This window comes from Geotrypetes seraphini, chromosome 15 (assembly GCF_902459505.1).
Source record: "Geotrypetes seraphini chromosome 15, aGeoSer1.1, whole genome shotgun sequence".
Lineage (NCBI taxonomy): Eukaryota > Metazoa > Chordata > Amphibia > Gymnophiona > Dermophiidae > Geotrypetes > Geotrypetes seraphini.
The window spans coordinates 37158596-37180860 of NC_047098.1; the positions used below are offsets into that span (position 1 = coordinate 37158596).

At 40.2% G+C, this 22265-nt stretch overlaps 1 protein-coding gene across 12 annotated transcripts in view; it reads right to left on the reverse strand.

The window, feature by feature from the left end:
• Window positions 1–22265, reverse strand: part of NCOR1 (nuclear receptor corepressor 1) — a 509406-nt gene that overhangs the window by 189527 nt on the left and 297614 nt on the right. For all 12 annotated transcript variants that reach the window (XM_033922034.1, XM_033922033.1, XM_033922035.1 and 9 more), the window contains one exon: window positions 12464–12995. In XM_033922034.1, the coding sequence (XP_033777925.1) occupies window positions 12464–12995 (532 nt within the window). The remainder of the gene's footprint in view (window positions 1–12463; window positions 12996–22265) is intronic.

The window sequence follows — 22265 nt, forward strand, 5'->3', positions numbered from 1 at the left end:
CAGAACTTCCTGATATTCGTCCTGAACTTCTCCCCCCTCAGTTTCATCCTTTCATTGTCCGTGTCAAATTGGATAATGTAAATAGTTTTTTCTGCTCTATTTTGTTGATTCCTTTCAGTATTTTGAAGGTCTCGATCATATCCCCTCGCAGTCTCCTCTTCTCAAGGGAGAATAATCCCAGTCTCATAAGTCGATCCTCATATTCCAGTTTCTCCATACCCATTACTAGCTTTGTTGCTCGCCTCTGCACCCTCTCCAGCAGTTTTATATCCTTCTTTAGGTTGGGAGACCAGTGTTGGATGCAAGTGGGGTCTGACCATTGTTCTATAAAGCGGCATTATAACCCTCTCCGGTCTACTCGTGATTCCCTTCATCATGCCCAACATTCTGATTGCTTTCTTTGCTGCCGCCGCACATTGTGCTGACGGCTTCAGGGTCCTATCTATCAGTACACCCAGGTCCTTGTTCGCTCTTACCCAGAGTTGCATCTGACATTCTATACTCATGTTCCTTATTCTTACTGCCTAAATGCATTACTTTGCATTTCTCCACGTTGAACTTCATTTGCCATTTCTCTGCCCATTTCTCTAACTGATACAAGTCGCTCTGGAATTTCCTTGCTATCTTCCTGTGATCTGATTGCCCGGCATAGCTTTGTGTCGTCTGCAAACTTGAGATCTCACTGGATGTTCCTTCTTCCAGGTCATTGATATAAATATTAAATAGGATCGGCCCAAGTACCGAGCCCTGGGGTACACCACTAGTCACTTTCACCCAGTCAGAGAACTTCCCATTTATGCCCACTCTCTGCTTTCTGTTTTCCAGCCATTTGCCTATCCATCTTTGTATATCTCCCTCTATTCCATGGCTTTGTAGTTTCCTAAGAAGTCTTTCGTGTGGAACTTTGTCGAACGCTTTCTGGAAGTCCAAGTATATTATGTCCACTGGCTTTCCACTATCAATTTGTTCGTTCACAGTCTCAAAAAATTGAAGTAAATTCGTTAAACATGATTTCCCTTTCCTGAAGCCATGTTGACTGGGTTTCATCAAGTCGTGTGTATCCAAGTGCCGGACTATGCTATCCTTGATGAGTGCTTCAACCATCTTTCCAGGGACAGACTTAAGGCTCACAGGTCTGTAGTTGCTCGGTTCGCCTCTTGATCCTTTTTTGAAAATTGGTGTGACGTTTGCTATCTTCCAGTCATCCGGTATCTGTCCAGTTCTGATTGTCAGGTTGGCAAGTTGTTGCAATAACTCTCCGATTTCAACCTTCAATTCCTTTAAGACTCTCGGGTGAATTCCATCCGGTCCAGGAGATTTGTCACTTTTAAGTTTGTCGATCTGGTAGTATATCTGGTCCAAGTCCACTTCAACTGTGGTGAGGCTGTCTTCTATTACTCCTCTAAACACTTTCACTGCTTCTGGTATTGTTGCACGGTGTCCTCTTTCGTAAAGACGGATGCAAAGAAGGAATTTAGTTTGTCTGCAATTTGTTTATCTTCCTTGATGTACCCCTTTCTTCCCTGGTCGTCCAGGGGTCCCACTGCCTCTCTTGCGGATTTTTTCCCCTTCACGTATCTAAAGAAGGGCTTGAAGTTTTTGGCCTCTTGCGCTATTTTTTCCTCATAATCCTTTTTGGCGTCCCTCACCGCCTTGTGACATTTCTTCTGGTCATCTTTATGTTTGTTCTAAGCTTCGGTTGTTTTCATGCGTTTCCATTTTTTGAAAGAGTCCTTCTTTTCTTTTATGGCTTCCTTCACCTGTCTAGTAAGCCATGCCGGTTCTCCTTTGCCATTTGTTCTCCGTTCTTTGGCAATCCGCAGAATGTAGAGATTTTGTGCTTCTGTGATAGTATTTTTCAGTAGAGCCCATGCCTGGTCTACCGTTTCAAGTATGTCCACCTTTTACTTGAGTCGTTGTTCTACCATGGCTCTCATGCGATCGTATTTCCCCTTTTTAAAGTTTAAGGTTGTGGTTAAGGTTTTGGTACGTTTCCCTTTCCTGATGTCCAGTTTAAAGTTGATCACATTGTGATTGCTCGTCCCCAGCAGGACCGTGACTTCTACTTCTTTTGTCGGTCCCGTGAGGCCATTTAGGACCAAGTCCAAGGTGGCGTTGCCTCTTGTCGGCTCTTTTACCATTTGTTCCAGGAAGCAATCCCCTAGCGCCTCCAGGAACTTTGCCTCCTTGCCACAGTTGGAGGTTCCTAGTTTCCAGTCTATCCCCGGGAAATTTAAGTCTCCCAATATTATTACATTGCCTGTTGTTATACCTCAGCATATTACTGATATGTCTCCTCAAGTCTGCTTATCTGACCTCCGTATCATGAGCGTTACCTTGATCTCAAAGGGGCAGTAAAGTTTGCTCATTTGAGAACCTGACTTCCTTTGCAGGCAAGCTGCTCAAATAACATCAGTAAAGACTACATCAAAAGGAAGGGGACAGTGACAAGTATCTGCTAACTTGACCTTTTTGACCCAAACAGCATCAAAGGGACAGTAAACATCCTAACCTCCTTGATCTTCAAAGGGACAGTGAAACCAGTCTCATGGGAATACAATCTCTGCAAACACCTCATTCATAACCTCAAAAGGACAGTAACACCAGATGGGACCTGAATGTTGACAAACCCACATCAAAGGGAGAGTGAAACCAGATGGAAAGCCGGTTTTCTGCAAACACCTCCTTCTGACATCCTGACCTGGGTGTTGTCATAACACAGAACAAAAGAGCAAGACTAATCGTAACAGCAGGACCAGCTGTTTATGCTTTTACTATGAACTCCGCAGTGTGCATCCTATATAAGACCGGGATTCTGACCCTGACATTAGAATCCAAGACGTCTCAAGGAACAGAATCCAAAAGAGGTCTAAAGGGGCAGTCTCCCGTGTCCTACTCACCTATCCATTGAGGGATTCCGAATGGTGAAGGGAGGGTTTACGTGAGATACGGTGATGCTATTTTATTCTTATATATATATAAGTATAATAAAGTGTTATTGTTTATGTTTGATATTGTCTGTGTGCTTTTCTGAGTGTCACTGATCATCCCACTTGTCAGAAATTAGTGGCGGAACAAATTGGTACCAGAAGTGGGGTTGATCACATGTCGTCAGGAAAGCTATCTAGGCAACAAGGGGTTGAGGAGCAGGCTCCCAATCCCTCCATTCCGAATGGGAATGAAAGTATGGGAAAATTAATGGCCACTGAGTGGTCTGTAGAAGCAGGATTGTGTGAATCCTGTACTTTTGGAAGTGGGAATCCACATGAATTATGTGCCTCCTTACAAAAGGTGAAAATCTCAAAAGGAGAAGAGCAAGAAGTAATTTCTAGACAAGGAAGGATGATTTTGTCAGACTGGAGGAATTTGCATGAAGCTAAACAGGAATTACAATTGAAATTAGAAAAGCTGGAAAAGAAAAGGAATAAACAACAGCATGCCATTACAATGCTACAATGTCAGAATAAGTTGTTAATGGATAAGGTAGAAACCTATCAAAATGTAATAGAACAGTCAGCTATGCAATATGCACGATATAAATACAAGAAACGGAGGTGGAAAGTGATTTACAGAAAAGTTAAAATCTTAATTTATCATCTGCCGAATGATTGGAATCCAAACAAACGGGATGGAAATATTTGGGATTCAAATTCTAATAACAGTGAGGAGGATATATGTGTTAAAGGAGAACAGGCAGAAAGTTTAGAAGCAGAGCCTGTGAGGAGACAAAGATTACAGGGAAATCTGCAAACAGGAGAAAATCTAACTAGAGATAATGTTAGGGAGGATGTTACTCCACATGAAATCATGGATATGATAGCACGCTTTACACAGCAGCCTGGGGAACCACTAATACAGTGGGTAGTTCGGGTGCAGGAGCTGGGCGCAGCACGGATTATGTTAGATGCCACAGATGCCCCTAAATTTGTTCAAATTAGTCAAGAAGTAGCAGTGCAAAATACGTTGCGGGAGGATCCTTATCCTGAAAAAATTGCCCAATGGTCTTTATTAGAGATAATTAGTAGGGGTGTCACGAGGCGATATCCACTTGAATCTGATTGGCCCTCAAATGATAAGATTTGGTATACATTAAAAGATGCTCAAATGAGAATTAAGGAGGAGGCTATGAAGGTAGCCTTAGTAATAGGTCACACTGACACATATATGTCATTACCTTTTACTGAGTCCATGAGAAATAAAATTATTAAGTATGCTGCACCGGCATACAAACAGGTAATGATAACTTTGTTGATCAATCAAATAGACAGGACTATTTTGGAAGCCTTAGAAGCGGTCTGACAGTTAGGAGATCGGGGGGACTGGGGACCTCAAAATACTTTTGATAAAAAGAGAACAGGACAATCAAATTCAAACAGGGCTAAGAGGGTGTCTCGGAGGAATATGTTTTTGGCATTAATAAAAGATGGGGTAAAGAGGGAAGAAATAGATGGAAAAGATACAAGGACATTATGGGGAATGTACAAAAGTAGAGGACTGGGAAAGAAATCTATGCCTCAAGCACAAGTGAACAAAGGAGAGAGGGAGGATATTTGGGTGCCAACGGCTCCCCCTGAGGAAACTGCTTCCATTCTTTATACTGATTTAAAAGGGTGGAAGTGTTTGGAGGATCAATAATGTGAATGCCGAGCCTCAGTGTGTGCCTGGACCAAATTAGAACAGCGTCCGCAAGTAGAGATAAATATTTAGTAGAAACCTGGGGAGCAACAGGTACAAGCTGTAGTGGACGCTGGGGTGTAGGAATATAAATATCAGGATTGGGGGGAAAATTATACAAGCAGGAAGAAAAATTTTTACAAATTTTAAAATTGGACAATTACCAATTTGGGAATATACTGTATTAATCTATGGGATTCCTTGCCAGATATCCAAAAAGGGTTAACATGACAGTTTTCCGATGGAATCTATAGTTTTGGTAAATTGCCAGACATTCCTATGAGATCAGTAGTGGTGGGGAAACCAATAGTAATACCGATCTCCACAAAAATTGTAAACATGAACCAATGCATTTTTACTATTCCTATAGTGGAGCAATGTCCAGAACAATTTGCATTCACTTGGTAAGGGAGGCAATATACATATACCAGACTACCACAAAAATACTTACATAAGTCCCACTTTCTATCACAAGATTAAAGCAGAAAGTGGGCAAAAGGATGCCGAGAGGTGATAGAGAAAGCTAAACTTCCCTTCTCCCCAAAGTAAAAAAAAAACCAAAAAAAACAGACTTGGGCCTTTTTGGATTTTGGAGGCAACATATTTCACATCTGGGGTAACATATGGGGTAGGTTGGACAATAAAAAAAGTAGAAATAGGACAATAAAAAAGTAGACCTTTATAATGAATAAAGTTTTGTTAGATAGTATAAGGAAGTTGCACTCCAAGTGATTTTGCAAAAATGTCTTTTACCTCAAACATTAACATTGTGAACCACTGTACCTGCATGTAAACCTCTCTTATATGTTTTATAGATTAAAGCGTCCCTGCTTGAATTTTTATGATTGTGTGACAGAGCTTTGAAATGGAAGAAGATAGAAAGAAGACCAGCTTTCTATAGAGCAATTAACTTAAGTTTCTATCTCTCTTTCTTATAGAAGCTTAGTATCCAGACATGGTCCGGAGAACCAATTTCACTGTGCCACATTTAAAATACTTCCAGCAATGTGACCTGATAGTGGGAATCCAATGGATACCACATTTGTTTGTGACTCTTTTGATTAATAGTGTGCTTATTTACAGATTAAATTCAACCCTGAATCATTACCGATGGAAGAAAGCATGCCGGAGCTCTGTGTTTGTCTGTTTCTGTTATGTGTTGTCTGTTTTAGCTTAAGGGGTACCCCAACATTGCACATTGGCCATTTCCAGAGGTTATTCCACCCCTTCTATTAGTCCAAATGGTACCATATCCCTTTCCAAAAAAGATTCCCCCACATACCAGAAAGTATCTTATGAAAACCATGCTCACAATGATTTTATGCTATGGCTCACAGGTAATCGAGGCCAGCAGCGTGCCAGATTTTAGGAATAAAGGGGACGCCCATGTGGGATCCCTACGTGGGTCAGGGCAAAGGGTCTATAGAGTGGGCAGACTTGATGGGCCTTGGCCTTTTTCTGCCGTCATCTTTCTATGTTTCTATACAGCCCAATGATAATTTAGTTAGGGGTTATATTATAAAAGGATATCTGAAGAGAAATAATTAGAAAGCTTTATACCTGGTAAAATGGTGTTCATTGGTATTTGATATTTGCTAAATAAAATAAAAAATGGTCTCTCTTTATTTAACTTATCAGGTATAAACAGTGCAGTGCACATCTCTGACATAAGTTATTTTGGTATCACATTCTGTACGTGTGTATGGTCTCTCTTAAATGACATAATAATTATGTCCAGAACATAAAAAGGTGTATTTTCTGAATGTCCTACAGAAGACCTTTAAGTGCATTAGTATTGTTTCTCTCATCTCACACAAATACTACTTTACACACAAGTATTGTGTCACATGTTCTCACCTTCTGTACATAAAGTGGTTTTTCTCCTTTTTCTCTTATCTTCTCTTTTACCACTAGGGGTGTTTATTGTAACTAAAGCATTGAAGCTAAATAGTCATGAGGAAATATTTTCCTTGAAAAATCACGTACTGGGAAATGTTATTTCATATAGACTTTCATCCTTTTGTGATAAAATTGGTCAGCTCTGCTCTCTCATTCTGATGATTTGGCTAACATGCTGGGTTAAGAGAAAATTTCACCAGATCGAGAAGATGATGACACGCAACCAGACATACAGTGCCATGAAGCTATTATGTGGCACCGACTTGGGAATAGAAGTGAGCCTATATCCTGCCACTTCACATTAGGGCTGGTCTTTGGGGGCGGTGCACATGAATGAAGGCATGTGAGTGGCATAGCAAGCCTATTGAAACTGGAGCATAGCCAGACCCTAACCAAAGCTGCTAAGAAAAACAGGATACCAGATAACTGCAGTGATCGATGGTGACTATGAAGCTACCCTAAATGTATGTAAGCCATGAGTAAGAGCACAAATATAATATTAATAAGATTATTAATTTCCATGATTCCCTATATGTGATACTTTCAAGTAAAATGCCTAATTAGCAAGAAATATTAGGGAATACAAGAATACCAGGTTTAGAACATAAGGAAATAATTTACCTTTACTTAAATGTAGAATCTGAAATACTGGCTGGCAAACAAGCATAATTTGGCTCCAGAGTAGCAGATGTATTTAGATGGGAAGGTGAATGGGTGCCAAATACTGTACATAATTATGAACTAACGCTACGATATGATCAGTTAATGTCGTTAATGATATCACAAAGAATTAACTTTATCGCATTGATTTTAAAACCACATCACATTCTGTACCCTTAGATAGAAAATGGTGTAAATTTTGAAATGAAACAATGTGTCCTTAGTACTGTTGAACTTGTGATTCCTGCTAGTCAAGCTCCCTTTTCAGTATGTTTACAGAATGTTAGTGTGTTGCAGTGAGCAAATAATGTAAATAATAACTTGCATTCTGTGGCAGATCATATTGAAGCTACCACTGCACTCCATGGGTGGGAGGCTATTACTAGAGGCAGTGATATCTTTATGTTAACATTTCTTAATTGTCGGACACTCTCTCTCCCTTAATTCGGAGGACTTCTTAATTTGGAGGAGCAGACTTGAGTATCCAGGGGTGGAATGTTATACCTCAGCATATTACTGACATGTTCAGCATATTACTGATATGTCTCCTCAAGTCTGCTTATCTGACCTCCGTATCATGAGCGTTACCTTGATCTCAAAGGGGCAGTAAAGTTTGCTCATTTGAGAACCTGACTTCCTTTGCAGGCAAGCTGCTCAAATAACATCAGTAAAGACTACATCAAAAGGAAGGGGACAGTGACAAGTATCTGCTAACTTGACCTTTTTGACCTTGGAGTTGCCCAAACAGCATCAAAGGGACAGTAAACATCCTAACCTCCTTGATCTTCAAAGGGACAGTGAAACCAGTCTCATGGGAATACAATCTCTGCAAACACCTCATTCATAACCTCAAAAGGACAGTAACACCAGATGGGACCTGAATGTTGACAAACCCACATCAAAGGGAGAGTGAAACCAGATGGAAAGCCGGTTTTCTGCAAACACCTCCTTCTGACATCCTGACCTGGGTGTTGTCATAACACAGAACAAAAGAGCAGGACTAATCGTAACAGCAGGACCAGCTGTTTATGCTTTTACTATGAACTCCGCAGTGTGCATCCTATATAAGACCGGGATTCTGACCCTGACATTAGAATCCAAGACGTCTCAAGGAACAGAATCCAAAAGAGGTCTAAAGGGGCAGTCTCCCGTGTCCTACTCGCCTATCCATTGAGGGATTCCGAATGGTGAAGGGAGGGTTTACGTGAGATACGGTGATGTATTTTATTCTTATATATATATATAAGTATAATAAAGTGTTATTGTTTATGTTTGATATTGTCTGTGTGCTTTTCTGAGTGTCACTGATCATCCCACTTGTCAGAAATTAGTGGCGGAACACCTGTCTTGCATTCTTGTTTGATTTCCTCTATAATTTCCGAGTCAATTTCCTCCGCCTGTGCTGGGGGACGATATTAAAGGCCAATTTTTGTGTCTGCGCTGTTTTGACTAGGAATCTTGATCCAGAGGGATTCCAGCTTCTCTTTCATTTCCGTTGTGGCCACTCCAACAGATTCTACTCCTTCCTGAACATATAGGGCAATACTTGCACCTTTCTCCATACTCGATCTCTTCTGTATAGCTTGTATCCCTGTAGTACTGTGTCCCAATTGTTTTCTTCATTCCACCAAGTTTCTGTTATGCCAATGATTTCCAATTTGTCCTGTCTTGCTATTGTCTCTAGTTCCCCCATTTTGTTTCCTAGACTTCTAGCATTTGTATACATACATTTGAGTTCTCTTCGTGTTACCTTTTTGGACTTTCTACTCTTGGCTGTCCCTACTGTTTCTTTCACGGTGTCCTTTACCGCTCCTGTGCTGTCTCCCTTGTTTGCTGTGTGGTCGTCCCCTCCTGTGTCCGAGTTGTCCCTTCCTGCCTTATCTTCCTTATTTGCTGCGAGGTCGTCCCCTCCTGTGTATGAGTAGTAGCCCTTGGTTTCTTCGTCGGGGCATCCTGTCGTCCGTGCCATTGACTGGTGGTCGACTGTTGGCTTTCCCCTGTCTTTTAGTTTAAAGCCTTCTCGATGGCCTTTTTCATGTTGCCTGCCAATACTCTTGCTCCTTCCTTGTTGAGGTGTAGTCCGTCCTTTCTGTAGTACTTGCTTTTTCCCCAGAACGCCGTCCAGTTGCGCACGAAGTCAAGCCTTCTTCTTCGCACCATCGTCTCATCCAGGCGTTGATCGCTTGCAATTCCCCTTGTCTCTTTCCATCCGCTCTTGGTACTGGGAGGATCTCTGAGAAGGCCACCTTCACCTCCCTGATCTTCAGTTGTCTTCCGAGAGAGCGGAGCTGGCCTTTCATCTCTTCCCTGTCATACTTCCACCCGCTCACATTGTTGGTTCCCATGTGGATGACCACAGCGGTGTCCTCTTCCTCTGCGCTGTCTATGATCCTGGAGATCCTGTTGGCCACATCCTTCACTCTTGCTCCAGGCAGACAGGTGACGATTCTGTCCTCTCTTCCTCCTGCGGTGTGGCTGTCCACGTGATGTATAATGGAGTTGCCTACGATGATCCCCATCTTCTTTATTGGGGGTTCCTTGGGGGTCATAAGTCCACGTCCTTGGTGTAGGGCCAGTCTTCTTCCTCCAGTGCTACTCTTGAAATTGTTTTCTGCTCTTTGAGTGGGGGGGCATCTTCCTGCGTTCTCTCTCTTCCTCCTGGTGTGTGGTCGTCTCCTACCTCATCTTCGTTTTTTTCTGCATTATAAAACTTATTTTGCTTTTTGGATTTTTGTTATTTTCACTGGCATGTTTTGAGAATCCTATTGTGATCTGGTTCTACATATACCTTATTACCATATACAAAGTGTATTTAGTGAAACTTAAGCACAATAACCAAACTGAGATCAACAAACCACCATACAAAAATGGAGGAAAAAAAGCCTCAGAGATCAGTGTGCAGTTAATCACTTAAATGTGACAGCTAACACATAACAGGACCCACTATCATTCTTTGGCAAAAAAAATCCCCTTCATTCACTTCACTCAACAAATGTACAATGGCATTTGTCAAAATATTAATAAGTTTTCAGTAAGAACTTATTTTTGCAATCTCATGGGGGAACCTGTTTCACGGTCCGCTTCATCAGGGGATGTTCAAGTGTTGCATCCAAACTGGAGCACATTCCTTCCACTAAACATAAAGTAGCAGTGCTGTTGCGTGAAAGGAATATGCTTTTGCATTCTTTGAGATCTCTCTGGTTTGGATTGCTTTGGTAAAAAAAAAACAAAAAAACAAACACACACAAAAAAAAACCTTATGGCTTATATCTTCAGTGTAAAATGATTGTAGCACATGTCTCACTGCAGCTAGCCACTGACCCATCTCATGTGACCCTTTCCTTGCATATGTAAGGTTCTCAATTCCACTCTAGTGACCAGTCTATTTGACCAAATTTTCCTTTCCTCCTTTTTAATGGCCAGAGCTATGAATTTTTCCCTATTAACTACCTTCAAACATTCACACACTACTTATATGATCTTCAGTATCATTACATTGTGTTTTCACTTATGATGGTGCATGGTTGAACCAGATAATACTTTCCATAACTACCAGTTCCACCACCTGTACTGAGGCTTCTCCTATACATATCTATCCTGTAGTAGGTGTGTACAGTTTCAAAGTAGATTTTAAAAACTCCTTAATTTAATCCTCTGAACTCTTTGCCCCCTTTCATCACTCTGTGTGTTGTCCCTGTTTGATTTAATATGCAGTTATAGTCCACCCCTCTAACCTTCAGCAAAACCCAGTAATTTCAGTAGAACCACATCATAAAAAGGTCTTTCACAACATAAAAATTCAAAGTGTAAACTTGGTCATTTAAAATTATTTTTCTATCTTTATTTATCCTTCCTTCCCTCATGCAACATTTTGGAGCCATAAATGCCTCCATCTTCAGGCTGGAACAAAGAAATTAAGTGTGGAGTCTGAGCATTCAGGTGCTCACAGGCCTCTTCTAGTCTCAACACTTTATTTTTTTTTTTTTTGGGGGGGGGGGTGAAGAGGATCATTGCTTCCTTTCCCCCTTTCTCCAACTTCACCCATGTTCATCAGACCTACTGAAATGCTCATATGACATGACTGATGGATAATGTACCCACCTATCTGTTTAATGTGGGATTAAAAATAAAAGGGAGAAGGGAATACAGTGCTCAAATGTCAGGATCTAACTGTATTGAAGGCAAACTGTCTTCAACTGTACCACACCCCCTGCTTTTTCATAAACATCAGAGCTAAAAGTCTGTCAGATATCATTTGGGTAAAGATTTGGATACATTAGGCCTGCTATATCTATGGACATCTTATCTGGATAGCTTTAACTGGATAATGGCTGAAGTATAAATCTGACCCTACCACACCTCAAATTCTCCTAATTTGAAACTGATACTTATGGCTGGATATTTAAGTTATCAGTTTAGAACTCAAAGACATTTAAAAGCAAGTATTTATCTGGTTAAGCCCTGAAGTCAAGTGTATACATGCATATGACCATCAATTTCCATCATGTTTAAATGGGAACCATGGGCTCTGCTAGCACAGCAGTGTTTGGGAATGATCCTCTCTGTAAAAAGAAGGGAGCCATGATGACTCATTCCCAAAAAGGTCAAATGAACAGTACTGTCTGATAAAGCTGAGCTTTTTCTAAATCTTGCATGGAAAGAACATGCTAGATTTCTGACAAACTGTGAAAATACATTAGTTGCTGGCTGCATAATGCTCATTTCTGACGTATGGCCTACTTAGAAAAGAAACACTTATTTTTTAAACATAAAGAGCTACATTATATGAAAGGCTACATTCACTTCACCAGAAGTGAACTGATGCACAAAGGTAAACCTACTTAAATTTCATATGTTCAAATTAATCTTTTAATTGAGAGTCAAAAATGCTGAGGGTGACACCTTTTTATTGGACCTAGAATACATTTTTGAGCAGCTACTGAGGGCTCTCTTTTCAGCAGGTCAATCATGTCTGCTCATATCTTTAGAAGCCCAATAAAAAAGTCTCGCCTATAAATTTGCTGACACTTCTGTGAATCTAAGTAGATTAACACAGCAACAGCACAACTTTCTTCAAATTAATTTTGGTATAATTATGAGATATTTTGTGAATTACAATTAAAGCAGGTTGCCCAAATTCAAATGGATAGTCAAAGTGAGATCTGAACTAGCACTCTGGGCTTTTTCTTTACCAGCAGCCTACCCTTTCTCCCTGACTATACATGTTTACCTGTGTCTCTCAGATTCTCCATCCACATCTTCATCAGCACTGCACGTGGCACTAGAATCATTGTCTGATTGAGACTCTGGTCCTGCCGTGCTACTCTGCTGCATTGGGATAAATGCCATCTCTCCAATTTCTGTTTTCTCCTTGGGGATTTCCAAGTCTCTGTCTTTGGTATCACCCTCAATTTTCACCTGAACATTCTCCAGCAGTTCTTCTGCCTCAGCAGGTTCAGCTTTGGTATGTATTGGGAGGTTCAGCACTGGCTTATCATCAGAGGCCAGGCTTTTGCTATCTACCTCCATAGCATTTTCTGCTTCACTAGTGACCTCTTCCTTCACTTGCAGCTCACTATACAGATTTTCTGGTGTCCGTGCACTCTGCATAGATGAGGGAGGTGTGCCAGGCACCACTTTACTAGGAGAAACCAGTCCAGTTGTTGCCTCAGTGGTACTTTCAGTCTTTTCTTCACCACTCTTGACAATTTCCACTGGAGAAGGGGATGGTGCACTCTCTGTATCTGAACTGTTCTCCACACCTGAAATTATACAGCATTCTGATTTTAGTATCTAAAAGTGGAAGCCACAGCAAATGATGATTTGAAACAAAACACCAAAAATAAAATTTACAGTAAAAAAAAAAAATGCAATTTACAGTATAAAAAAAAAAATTAAAAATAAAATGCAAGACATATTGCATCAGGGTATGTATTGGATCTTTCCTGAATTCATGGAGAATCTACTGGATTGGCTGATATTAGTGAGTCATCTCATGTCCCCATTACATTTGATACTTAATAGGGAGATAAAACTTAGTATTCTGTGACAAGAATTACTCAATAATAATGAGATCACAGCTATAATCTATTATTGATAATATTACTTTTCTTATATTATTTTAAATATTATTGTGAAGTGCTCAGACCAAGTAACCCAAAATATAGTGAAGTCACTACAATGAGGTTAACAAGGAGACCATCATCGCCTTCACCTGTCCCCTGCCCTCCCTGGATGAACTTAAAGGTTTCAGATCAACTTGATGTACTTATCTGAATAGGGGGGTAGTTGATTTCGTTAATTCTCATTGATGACTGTGTACTAATAAAATGCTTGTGCTCCGTTAAAATCCAAGAACTGTTCATTCATTCTTCCAATCCCGTCCCCCCGACTCGAGTTTCACCTCTTCATCAGGGAGGGACACTAAGGAAAAATCAAACCAAGTTCAAAATTCACAGCTCAAACTACTTGGAACGTATTATAATAAATCAAATTAACCCTAATGGTTCTGAGTACCTTTTGCTAAATGCCGATGTGCTGACTTAATCTTAAAGTTCATAAAATTTCTATATTACCTGGTAATGGCTCACTGAGACCAGATTCATTCAAAGCAAACGGGCCAACTGAATCTATCTACTCACTTCTGAGGTTTTAACGAGAACTAACCGGAAGAGGCTGCCAAAACGACAACCGGAAATCGACACTGAATACAATTGAATTCACTATAAGAGAGATCTTACTTTTAAACTGCTAGCCAATCTATGTCTAAATTTAAACCTTTTGGCGCCAGGGTCTGCCAGTTATATATGAAGCATTGCTCTTTTTGTATTAGTGCTTTGGATATGTCACCCTCAGTTTTGTGTGTTTGAATCAATACCGTGTATTTCAGATCTTCTAGTGAGTGTGACTGCTCCAGCCAATGGGAGACCAGGGGGGCGGAGATTCGGCTTGTTCTGATGTTACTTAAATGTTCTATGATCCGGGTTTTAATCATTCGGATCGTTAAACGATCCAAATGATTAAAACCCGGATCATAGAACATTTAAGTAACATCAGAACAAGCCGAATCTCCGCCCCCCTGGTCTCCCATTGGCTGGAGCAGTCACACTCACTAGAAGATCTGAAATACACGGTATTGATTCAAACACACAAAACTGAGGGTGACATATCCAAAGCACTAATACAAAAAGAGCAACGCTTCATATATAACTGGCAGACCCTGGCGCCAAAAGGTTTAAATTTAGACATAGATTGGCTAGCAGTTTAAAAGTAAGATCTCTCTTATAGTGAATTCAATTGTATTCAGTGTCGATTTCCGGTTGTCGTTTTGGCAGCCTCTTCCGGTTAGTTCTCGTTAAAACCTCAGAAGTGAGTAGATAGATTCAGTTGGCCCGTTTGCTTTGAATGAGTCTGGTCTCAGTGAGCCATTACCAGGTAATATAGAAATTTTATGAGCTTTAAGATTAAGTCAGCACATCAGCATTTAGCAAAAGGTACTCAGAACCATTAGGGTTAATTTGATTTATTATAATACGTTCCAAGTAGTTTGAGCTGTGAATTTTGAACTTGGTTTGATTTTTCCTTAGTGTCCCTCCCTGATGAAGAGGTGAAACTCGAGTCGGGGGGACGGGATTGGAAGAATGAATGAACAGTTCTTGGATTTTAACGGAGCACAAGCATTTTATTAGTACACAGTCATCAATGAGAATTAACGAAATCAACTACCCCCCTATTCAGATAAGTACATCAAGTTGATCTGAAACCTTTAAGTTCATCCAGGGAGGGCAGGGGACAGGTGAAGGCGATGATGGTCCCCTTGTTAACCTCATTGTAGTGACTTCACTATATTTTGGGTTACTTGGTCTGAGCACTTCACAATAATATTTAAAATAATATAAGAAAAGTAATATTATCAATAATAGATTATAGCTGTGATCTCATTATTATTGACCCATTACATTTGAGCCATATTTTGAGTATCAAGTTGCCTAGAATATATAAGGATAATAGTATTCTTTTTTCCACCTGGAATACATTCAAATTTATTAATAATTTAACACCTACTCCAATACAACAATCCATGTGTCAATCCCTATGGTTAAACTCCAAGACACAAATCGGCGAGTCTAAAATCCTCTGGAAACATTGGCTGCAGGCAGGCATACTTACTTTAAGAGGATGTAATTCAGAATGGGAGAATGGTAAATTTATTACAATTGAAACAATCATTTGGCATCTCAAAATCTCAAGGTTATAAGTGGTTGCAGTTGAAACAAGCCATTCAGAAAGGGTTACTTGATTGGCAAAATTTAAAAAAATCAGTATAGTTTGCAAGGCCTATGTTTCCAGACAGATTGGCAAGGGCACCAGGCCGCCAAGTGGTACAAATTAATATCTGAATATTTGAATAAAAAACCTAAAACAAGCTTAAAAGACATTTGGAGCATTGAGATAAAGCAGTAGATTTCTGCTACTCAATGACCACGGATTAGGACTTGGAGGATGAGATGTACGGCATCAGCATCTATGAGACAAACCTGGTTCTTTTTGTTACATAGAATTTTTTGGACCCCTGTTCGTTTGCAAAAGTTGGATAGTCCAAAGTCCAATAGATGCTGGCATTGTCATCTTGATGTTGTTTTATTGTCCCTTGATACTCAATTTTTGGAAATCAATATGGGGACAAATTAATTAGATACTGGAAACATCAATTCCATTGTTCTACGATGTGGCATTCGGAGAAACTGAAGGGAGACAGGTTCAAAACAAATGCAAGGAAGTTTTTCTTCACCCAAAGGGTCGTGGACACTTGGAATGCGCTACCGGAGGAAGTGATCAGGCAGAGTACGGTACAGGGATTCAAACAGGGATTGGACGGATTCCTGAAGGATAAAGGGATCATAGGATACTGAGGGAGGAACTGGGATGTAACACAAGTATAGAAAGCTAACCAGGTAATGAGTATAGAAACCAGGTCGTGCATGTGCAAGACCGGAGGATTAGGACTTTGATAGGAAGACAGGACTTAAATGAGAAACCAAGGTGGCAAGGGAGCCCCCTCTGGTGATACAGACAGGTCGTGACCTGTTTGGGCCGCCGCGGGAGCGGACTGCTGGGCGGGATGGACCTGTGGTCTGACCCGGCAGAGGCACTGCTTATGTTCTTATGTTCTTATGGTCATATGTGGGACATTGTTGAAGACTAAAAATCCATTAGATAGATATAAAAGCAGACTTCTTATAATTATGACAGGGTTTGCCATACAAATGATCACCAGGAATTGAAAGAACTGGGACAAGCTAAATTTTTCCTTTTGGTGGGGATCTTTGGTGGGGTATATTTTGCTTTAAAAGTGTGGCATTAAGAGTTCAATGTATTCTTGTTAGGATGCTTCATATCTCACATTTTTCTTCTATCTTTATTTACCTCTCTATTATTTGCTAATTTGTTTGTTCTTAGGTACTTTAGTTAGATTGTGAGCCTTCGGGACCGTAAGTGAATTTCAAAGTACCTATCTTTACCTATCTTATCTTATTGCATCCTTAATGTATATTTTCTGTAAACCGCTTCGAACCTAACGGATTAGCGGTATATAAGAAATAAAATAAAATAAATAAACTACATCTTTGTGTCAATGTTATAAATACGAAAAAGTGAATTTGGAAATATTGGGACACAATAAACAACATGGGGTTCATTAACAGAATTCGTTAAATCAGATTAATTGTATAAGTTTTTAATTCCTGTGTGTTTTTTGCACACATCCGGGGAGGGTGGGAGGGGGGTAATATGTTTTGTATTGTATTATTTGATTGGATATAAGTGCTATTCATTGTATTACTTGTTTGTAAAGTTTTGCACTTTATATGCGAATTGAAAACTAATAAAAAATTAAAAGAATAAACAAACAAAAAAAAACCGCAAGACATTAATTCTCTTCTCACAAACTTCAACTTCATTCCTAAGGTACAGTATTTGAAAATGTTTCTTACAACATTGTATCTATCTATTTTTAAATAAATACTATGCTGAATATGTCGTCTAACCATTTACAAGGTAATTTTATAACACGGTACTTTGACTGTCAAGGTAGAAGTTACTCCAATTTAAAAAAAAAACAAAAAACAAAAGTGTGTGTGTGAATCTTTATAAGATACTAGTACAAAATCCTGCAGGAATCATGCGAAGGTTGAAGATGCGGCTGCGCTGAATTATTGCAGCAAGGAGAAGGAGGAGGAGGAGGCAGCAGTATTTAGAGAACCCTGGTTATTTGTATGTCCCCTGAAGAAGGCATCTTATATTTCTGAAACTGAGATCTTAGTTGGGACTCCAGCTCTTTTGTTGAGTTCTGTGATCAAGTAACCAAACTGAGACTGTTTTATGTGAATAAACATTCCCATTGGTTGATTTATAGACATCTCACTTGCCTTCTTTGTTTTGTTTGGTTTTAGGTTGAAGGTGCAAACATTTCTCCTGAAGTGTAAATGCATATGTTTTATTATAAATGATGTTTTATGTAAATTATTGCCCAAACTCTGCCCTGAGCTTATCTGCAGAACAAGTACACCTCCATCTTGCACTATGCATACTTTTAGGTATGACCTAATTTTATTAGGAGTGTTTCACATGTAAATGGAAGATTAGGTTTATACCTTTGATAATCTTCTGTTAGTCCCTGGAGGATTCCATATGCTAAGGGGCTCAGACAACTATTTCCATATAGCTTCATTGAGTGTCCCTTAGTCTTTGTACTTTTTGAAAGAGTAAGAAAACTGATTTACTTTTACCCATGCTACACAACTAAGGATTTTATAGACCTCTATCATAACTCCCTCAGCCGTCTCTTTTTCAAGTGAAGAATTCTAACTTCTTTAGTCTTTCCTCATGTGAGAGGAGTTCCATCTATTTGAAAACTGGAGGCTGGCCAAATTAATGCTGATTTTTAAAAAGTGGTTCATGGGTGGTCTGAGAAATTACAGACTGATAAGCCTGAGTTCCAGGCAAGATAGTGAAAACTATTATAAAAAATAAAATTACAGAACACATAGACATACATGATTTAATTGGTCACAGCCATCATGGATTCAGCCAAGGGAAGCCTTGCCTCACCAATTTGCTTCATTTCTTTGAAGGTATGAATAAACATGTAGATAAAAGTAAGGCAGTTGACAGAGTATCTTGACTTTCAGAAAGCTTTAGACAAAGTTCTTCATGAGAGACTCCTCAGGAAATTAAAGAGCCATGGTATAGGAGACAATCTTCTGTTGTGGATTAGGACTTAGTTATTGGACAGAAAACAGAAAGTAGGGTCCTGAAGAAGTGCTGAATACCTTACCTGCTGGCATTCAAAATTGGGAAAAAAGTAAAAAAATTGGGTTTAAGCAGGTTATTTCATTGTCTTTCTCTTTTACTTTTTTAGTTCAGTACAACAGTGTAGCATTTAGAGTCCCTCCTAGGGTTTTTATATAAAAGGTGTTTTAGTCTAGATTAGTATTTTAGGTTGCATTTCAGAGCATAAGATAAGATCAAATTAGGACACAGATAGCAGTTGAAGAAAGTCTTTGTATAGTATTTAATTCCCACCCATCCTCCCCAGCTCCCACCAGTCCCAAGGTTGATCTTTTGATTTATAGGTTCTGCATCCAATTAGGAACAGGGCATTGCTTTGGTAGGATTGTTTTCTGTTTTTTTCTTCTTTTTTCCCCCCCATCAGGTGCAAGTAAAGTACTTCCACAACTACTATAGTATGGCTGGGAAACATTGTGTCACCAAAACTGTTTACCAGGTCACAGCTTCTGTCTCTATTCAGACAGAAAATGTTACCCAAGCAGAGGGAGTTCCATGTACAAGCTGTCTTCAGCTTGAATCCCTCATGAAGGGAGGAAGTGAGAAAGGAGGTGGTAAGACTGAGAAGCATCCATGAGAATGAGAGGTACATCAATGAAATGCTTCATGAGGCATCAAATATGTCCAGCAGTAGAGAAGAGGTCATGCAGAGGGATGAAAATGGACTCATATTATGGGACTCTGCAGGACTGATAGTGACTCCACCTACCCTTGAACCGAAGAACTGGTTTACAGCCCTGGAAGTGGAGGAGATGAGAACATCCCAGGGAGAGGAAGGACCAAAGCTCGACATCCCCAAAGTTGCTGGATCAGTGACCACTAGAAGATCTAAGGTAGTGACGGCTGGCGATTCCCTTCTGAGGAGTACAGAGGCGTCCATCTGCAGACCAGACATGATGTCTGCTTGGCACCAAGCAGAATGCTGTCTGCTTGGTGCCAAAATCCAAGATGTTATGGAGAGCTTTCTGAGACTCAACAAGCCTAATGACTATTATCCAATGTTGCTCATCCATGATGGCCTGTTACTGCTAGGCACACCTCCAAACATATCAAAAGTGACTTTGTGGCTCTGAGAGAGAAGGTGACGCAGTCAGGTGTGCAGTTGGTATTCTCGTCAATTCTCCCTGTCGCTGGTAAAAGTCCAGGCAGAGAAGCTTGCATCCTGGAGGTGAATGCGTAGCTGTGTGGATAGTGTTATCAAGAACATTTCAGCTTCCTGGACCATGGGATGATTTTCCAAGAGCTGATGAACAAGAATGGTGTGCATCTATCAAAGAAGGGAAGAAGTGTCTTCAGCAGCAGACTGGCTAACCTAATGAAGAGGGATTTAAACTAGAATTGTTGGGGAAGGGTGATCAAAGCCCCCAGGTGAGTATAAGCCTTCAGGTAAGTGAATCACTAAATACCTCTAAACAAATGGGAAAAGGGAGTAATGTCTGAAAGCAGTATATATTAATGCTTGAAGTATGAGAAACAAGGTTCTGGATCTAGAGGCTGTTATGAGAGAGGCTAAGTTGGATTTAGTGGCAATCACAGAGACATATTTCATGAAGAACCATGATTGGAATATAGTTATATCAAGCTATAATCTGTTCAGGAAAGACACGGTAGGAAAAAAAAGGAGTAGCAGTGGCATAATATATTAAAGATCATATTAAAGCCACACAAGTGCAGGATCTGCAGGGTGAGGAAGAAGCACTGTGGGCAAATCTGGAAAGAGGAAATACAAAATGTATTTACATTGGTGTAATATACAGTACAGGCCTTCTTCACAGACAGAAGAAGTTGACAAAGATTTAACAGCAGTCATTCAGAATATAGCTATAAAAGGGGAAGTATTACTAACAGGTGATTTTAACAAGCCAGATGTTGACTGGGGTATCCCTAATGCAGGGTCTATTAGAAGTAGGGAGATCCTGGATTCTCTACAAGGAGAACTATTCCAGAAGTTGGTAATGGAACCCACGTGAGATGGGGCCATACTGGACTTAGGGCTTACAAATGGGGAAAGTGTTTTTAATGTTACAGTGGGCAATCATCTGGCATGATCACCGCATGATGTATGTAGTTTAATATTCAGACAGGTATAAAGAGGGCTCATTCAAAAGTAACTTTGTTCAGATGGGGGATTACATACCATGCAGGATTGTTCAACACCAGCCTTAGTTTGTTTTATACCATTCATTTTCTAATAAGAGATCCTCTGTGCTCAACCCATGCTTTTTTGAATTCTATCACCTTTTCATCTCCACCACCTCCCTTGGGAGGGCATTTCATGCATCCATCACCCTCTTTTTGTGAACAAATTTCCTACTATTGCTCATAAGTCCGCAGGGGTCGGTGCTTGGACTGCTGCTATTCAATGTATTCATAAATGATCTAGAAACAGGGACGAAGTGCAAAATAATAAAATTTGCAGATGACACCAAACTATTTAATGGGGCTAGGACTAAAGAGGAATGTGAAGATTTACAAAGGGACCTGAACAAACTAGGGGAGTGAGCGACGAGATGGCAGATGAAGTTCAATGTAGAGAAATGTAAGGTCTTGCACGTGGGAAAAGAAACCCAAGGTACAGCTACACAATGGGAGGGCTGTTATTGAGTGAGAGCACCCAAGAAAGGTACTTGGGGATATTAGTGGACAAGACAATGAAGCTGTCGGCACAGTGCGCAGCAGTCGCTAAGAAAGCGAATAGAATGCTAAGTATAATCAAGAGGGGTATTACAACCAGAACAAAATAAGTTATCCTGTCGTTGTATTGGGCGATGGTGCGCCCGCATCTGGAGTACTTATGTTCACCCTGCAACTTCAATTCATGCCCTCTAGTTTTACCATTTTCCTTTCTCTGGAAAAGCTTATCTCCCCTGTCCCTCCTTTCCTCTAGAGCAGTGGTATTCAACCCAGTCCTCAGGAACCACCTGGCCAGTCGGGCTTTCAGAGTCTCTATGATCCATATTTATTGTGGATATCCTGAAAATCTGACTGATCAGGTAGTCCCTGCGGATTGGGTTGAATACCACTGCCCTAGAATATACATATTCAGATCTTCCAGTCTTGTATGTCTTTTGGTGCAAGCCCCAAACAATTTTCGTTACATTTCTCTGGACTGCTTCAAGTCTTTTTACATCATTAGCCAGATACAGCCTCTAAAACTGAACACAGTAATCCAGGTGGGTCTCACCAATGACCTGTACAGGGGCATCAACACCTCCTTTCTTCTGCTGGTTATGCCTCTTTCTATACAGCCCAGCATCCTTCTGGCTACAGCTTTGTTGCACTGTTTTGTTGCCTTCAGATCCTCAGACACTATCACACTAAGGTCCCTCTCAACATCTGTGCATATCAGCCTCTCACCTCCCAGTGCATATGGTTCCCACAAATTTCTATTTCCCAAATACAACATTCTGCCTTCTTCGCATTGAATTTTAGTTGCCAAACTTTAGACCATTCTAATTTTTGCAGATCCTTTTTCATGTTTTCCACTCCGTTACAAATCTTGGCATCATCTGCAAAAAGGCAAACCTTACCTTCTAACCTTTCAACAATGTCACAGACATTTATGACTTGTATGGTATGAGCTTTGTTGATGTAGTAAGCAACAAAGGGATGTAAAGTAGCTTGTGAATTATCCCAATGAAAGCTAAATCTGATTATATTATATACCGTATTTTCTCGCATATAAC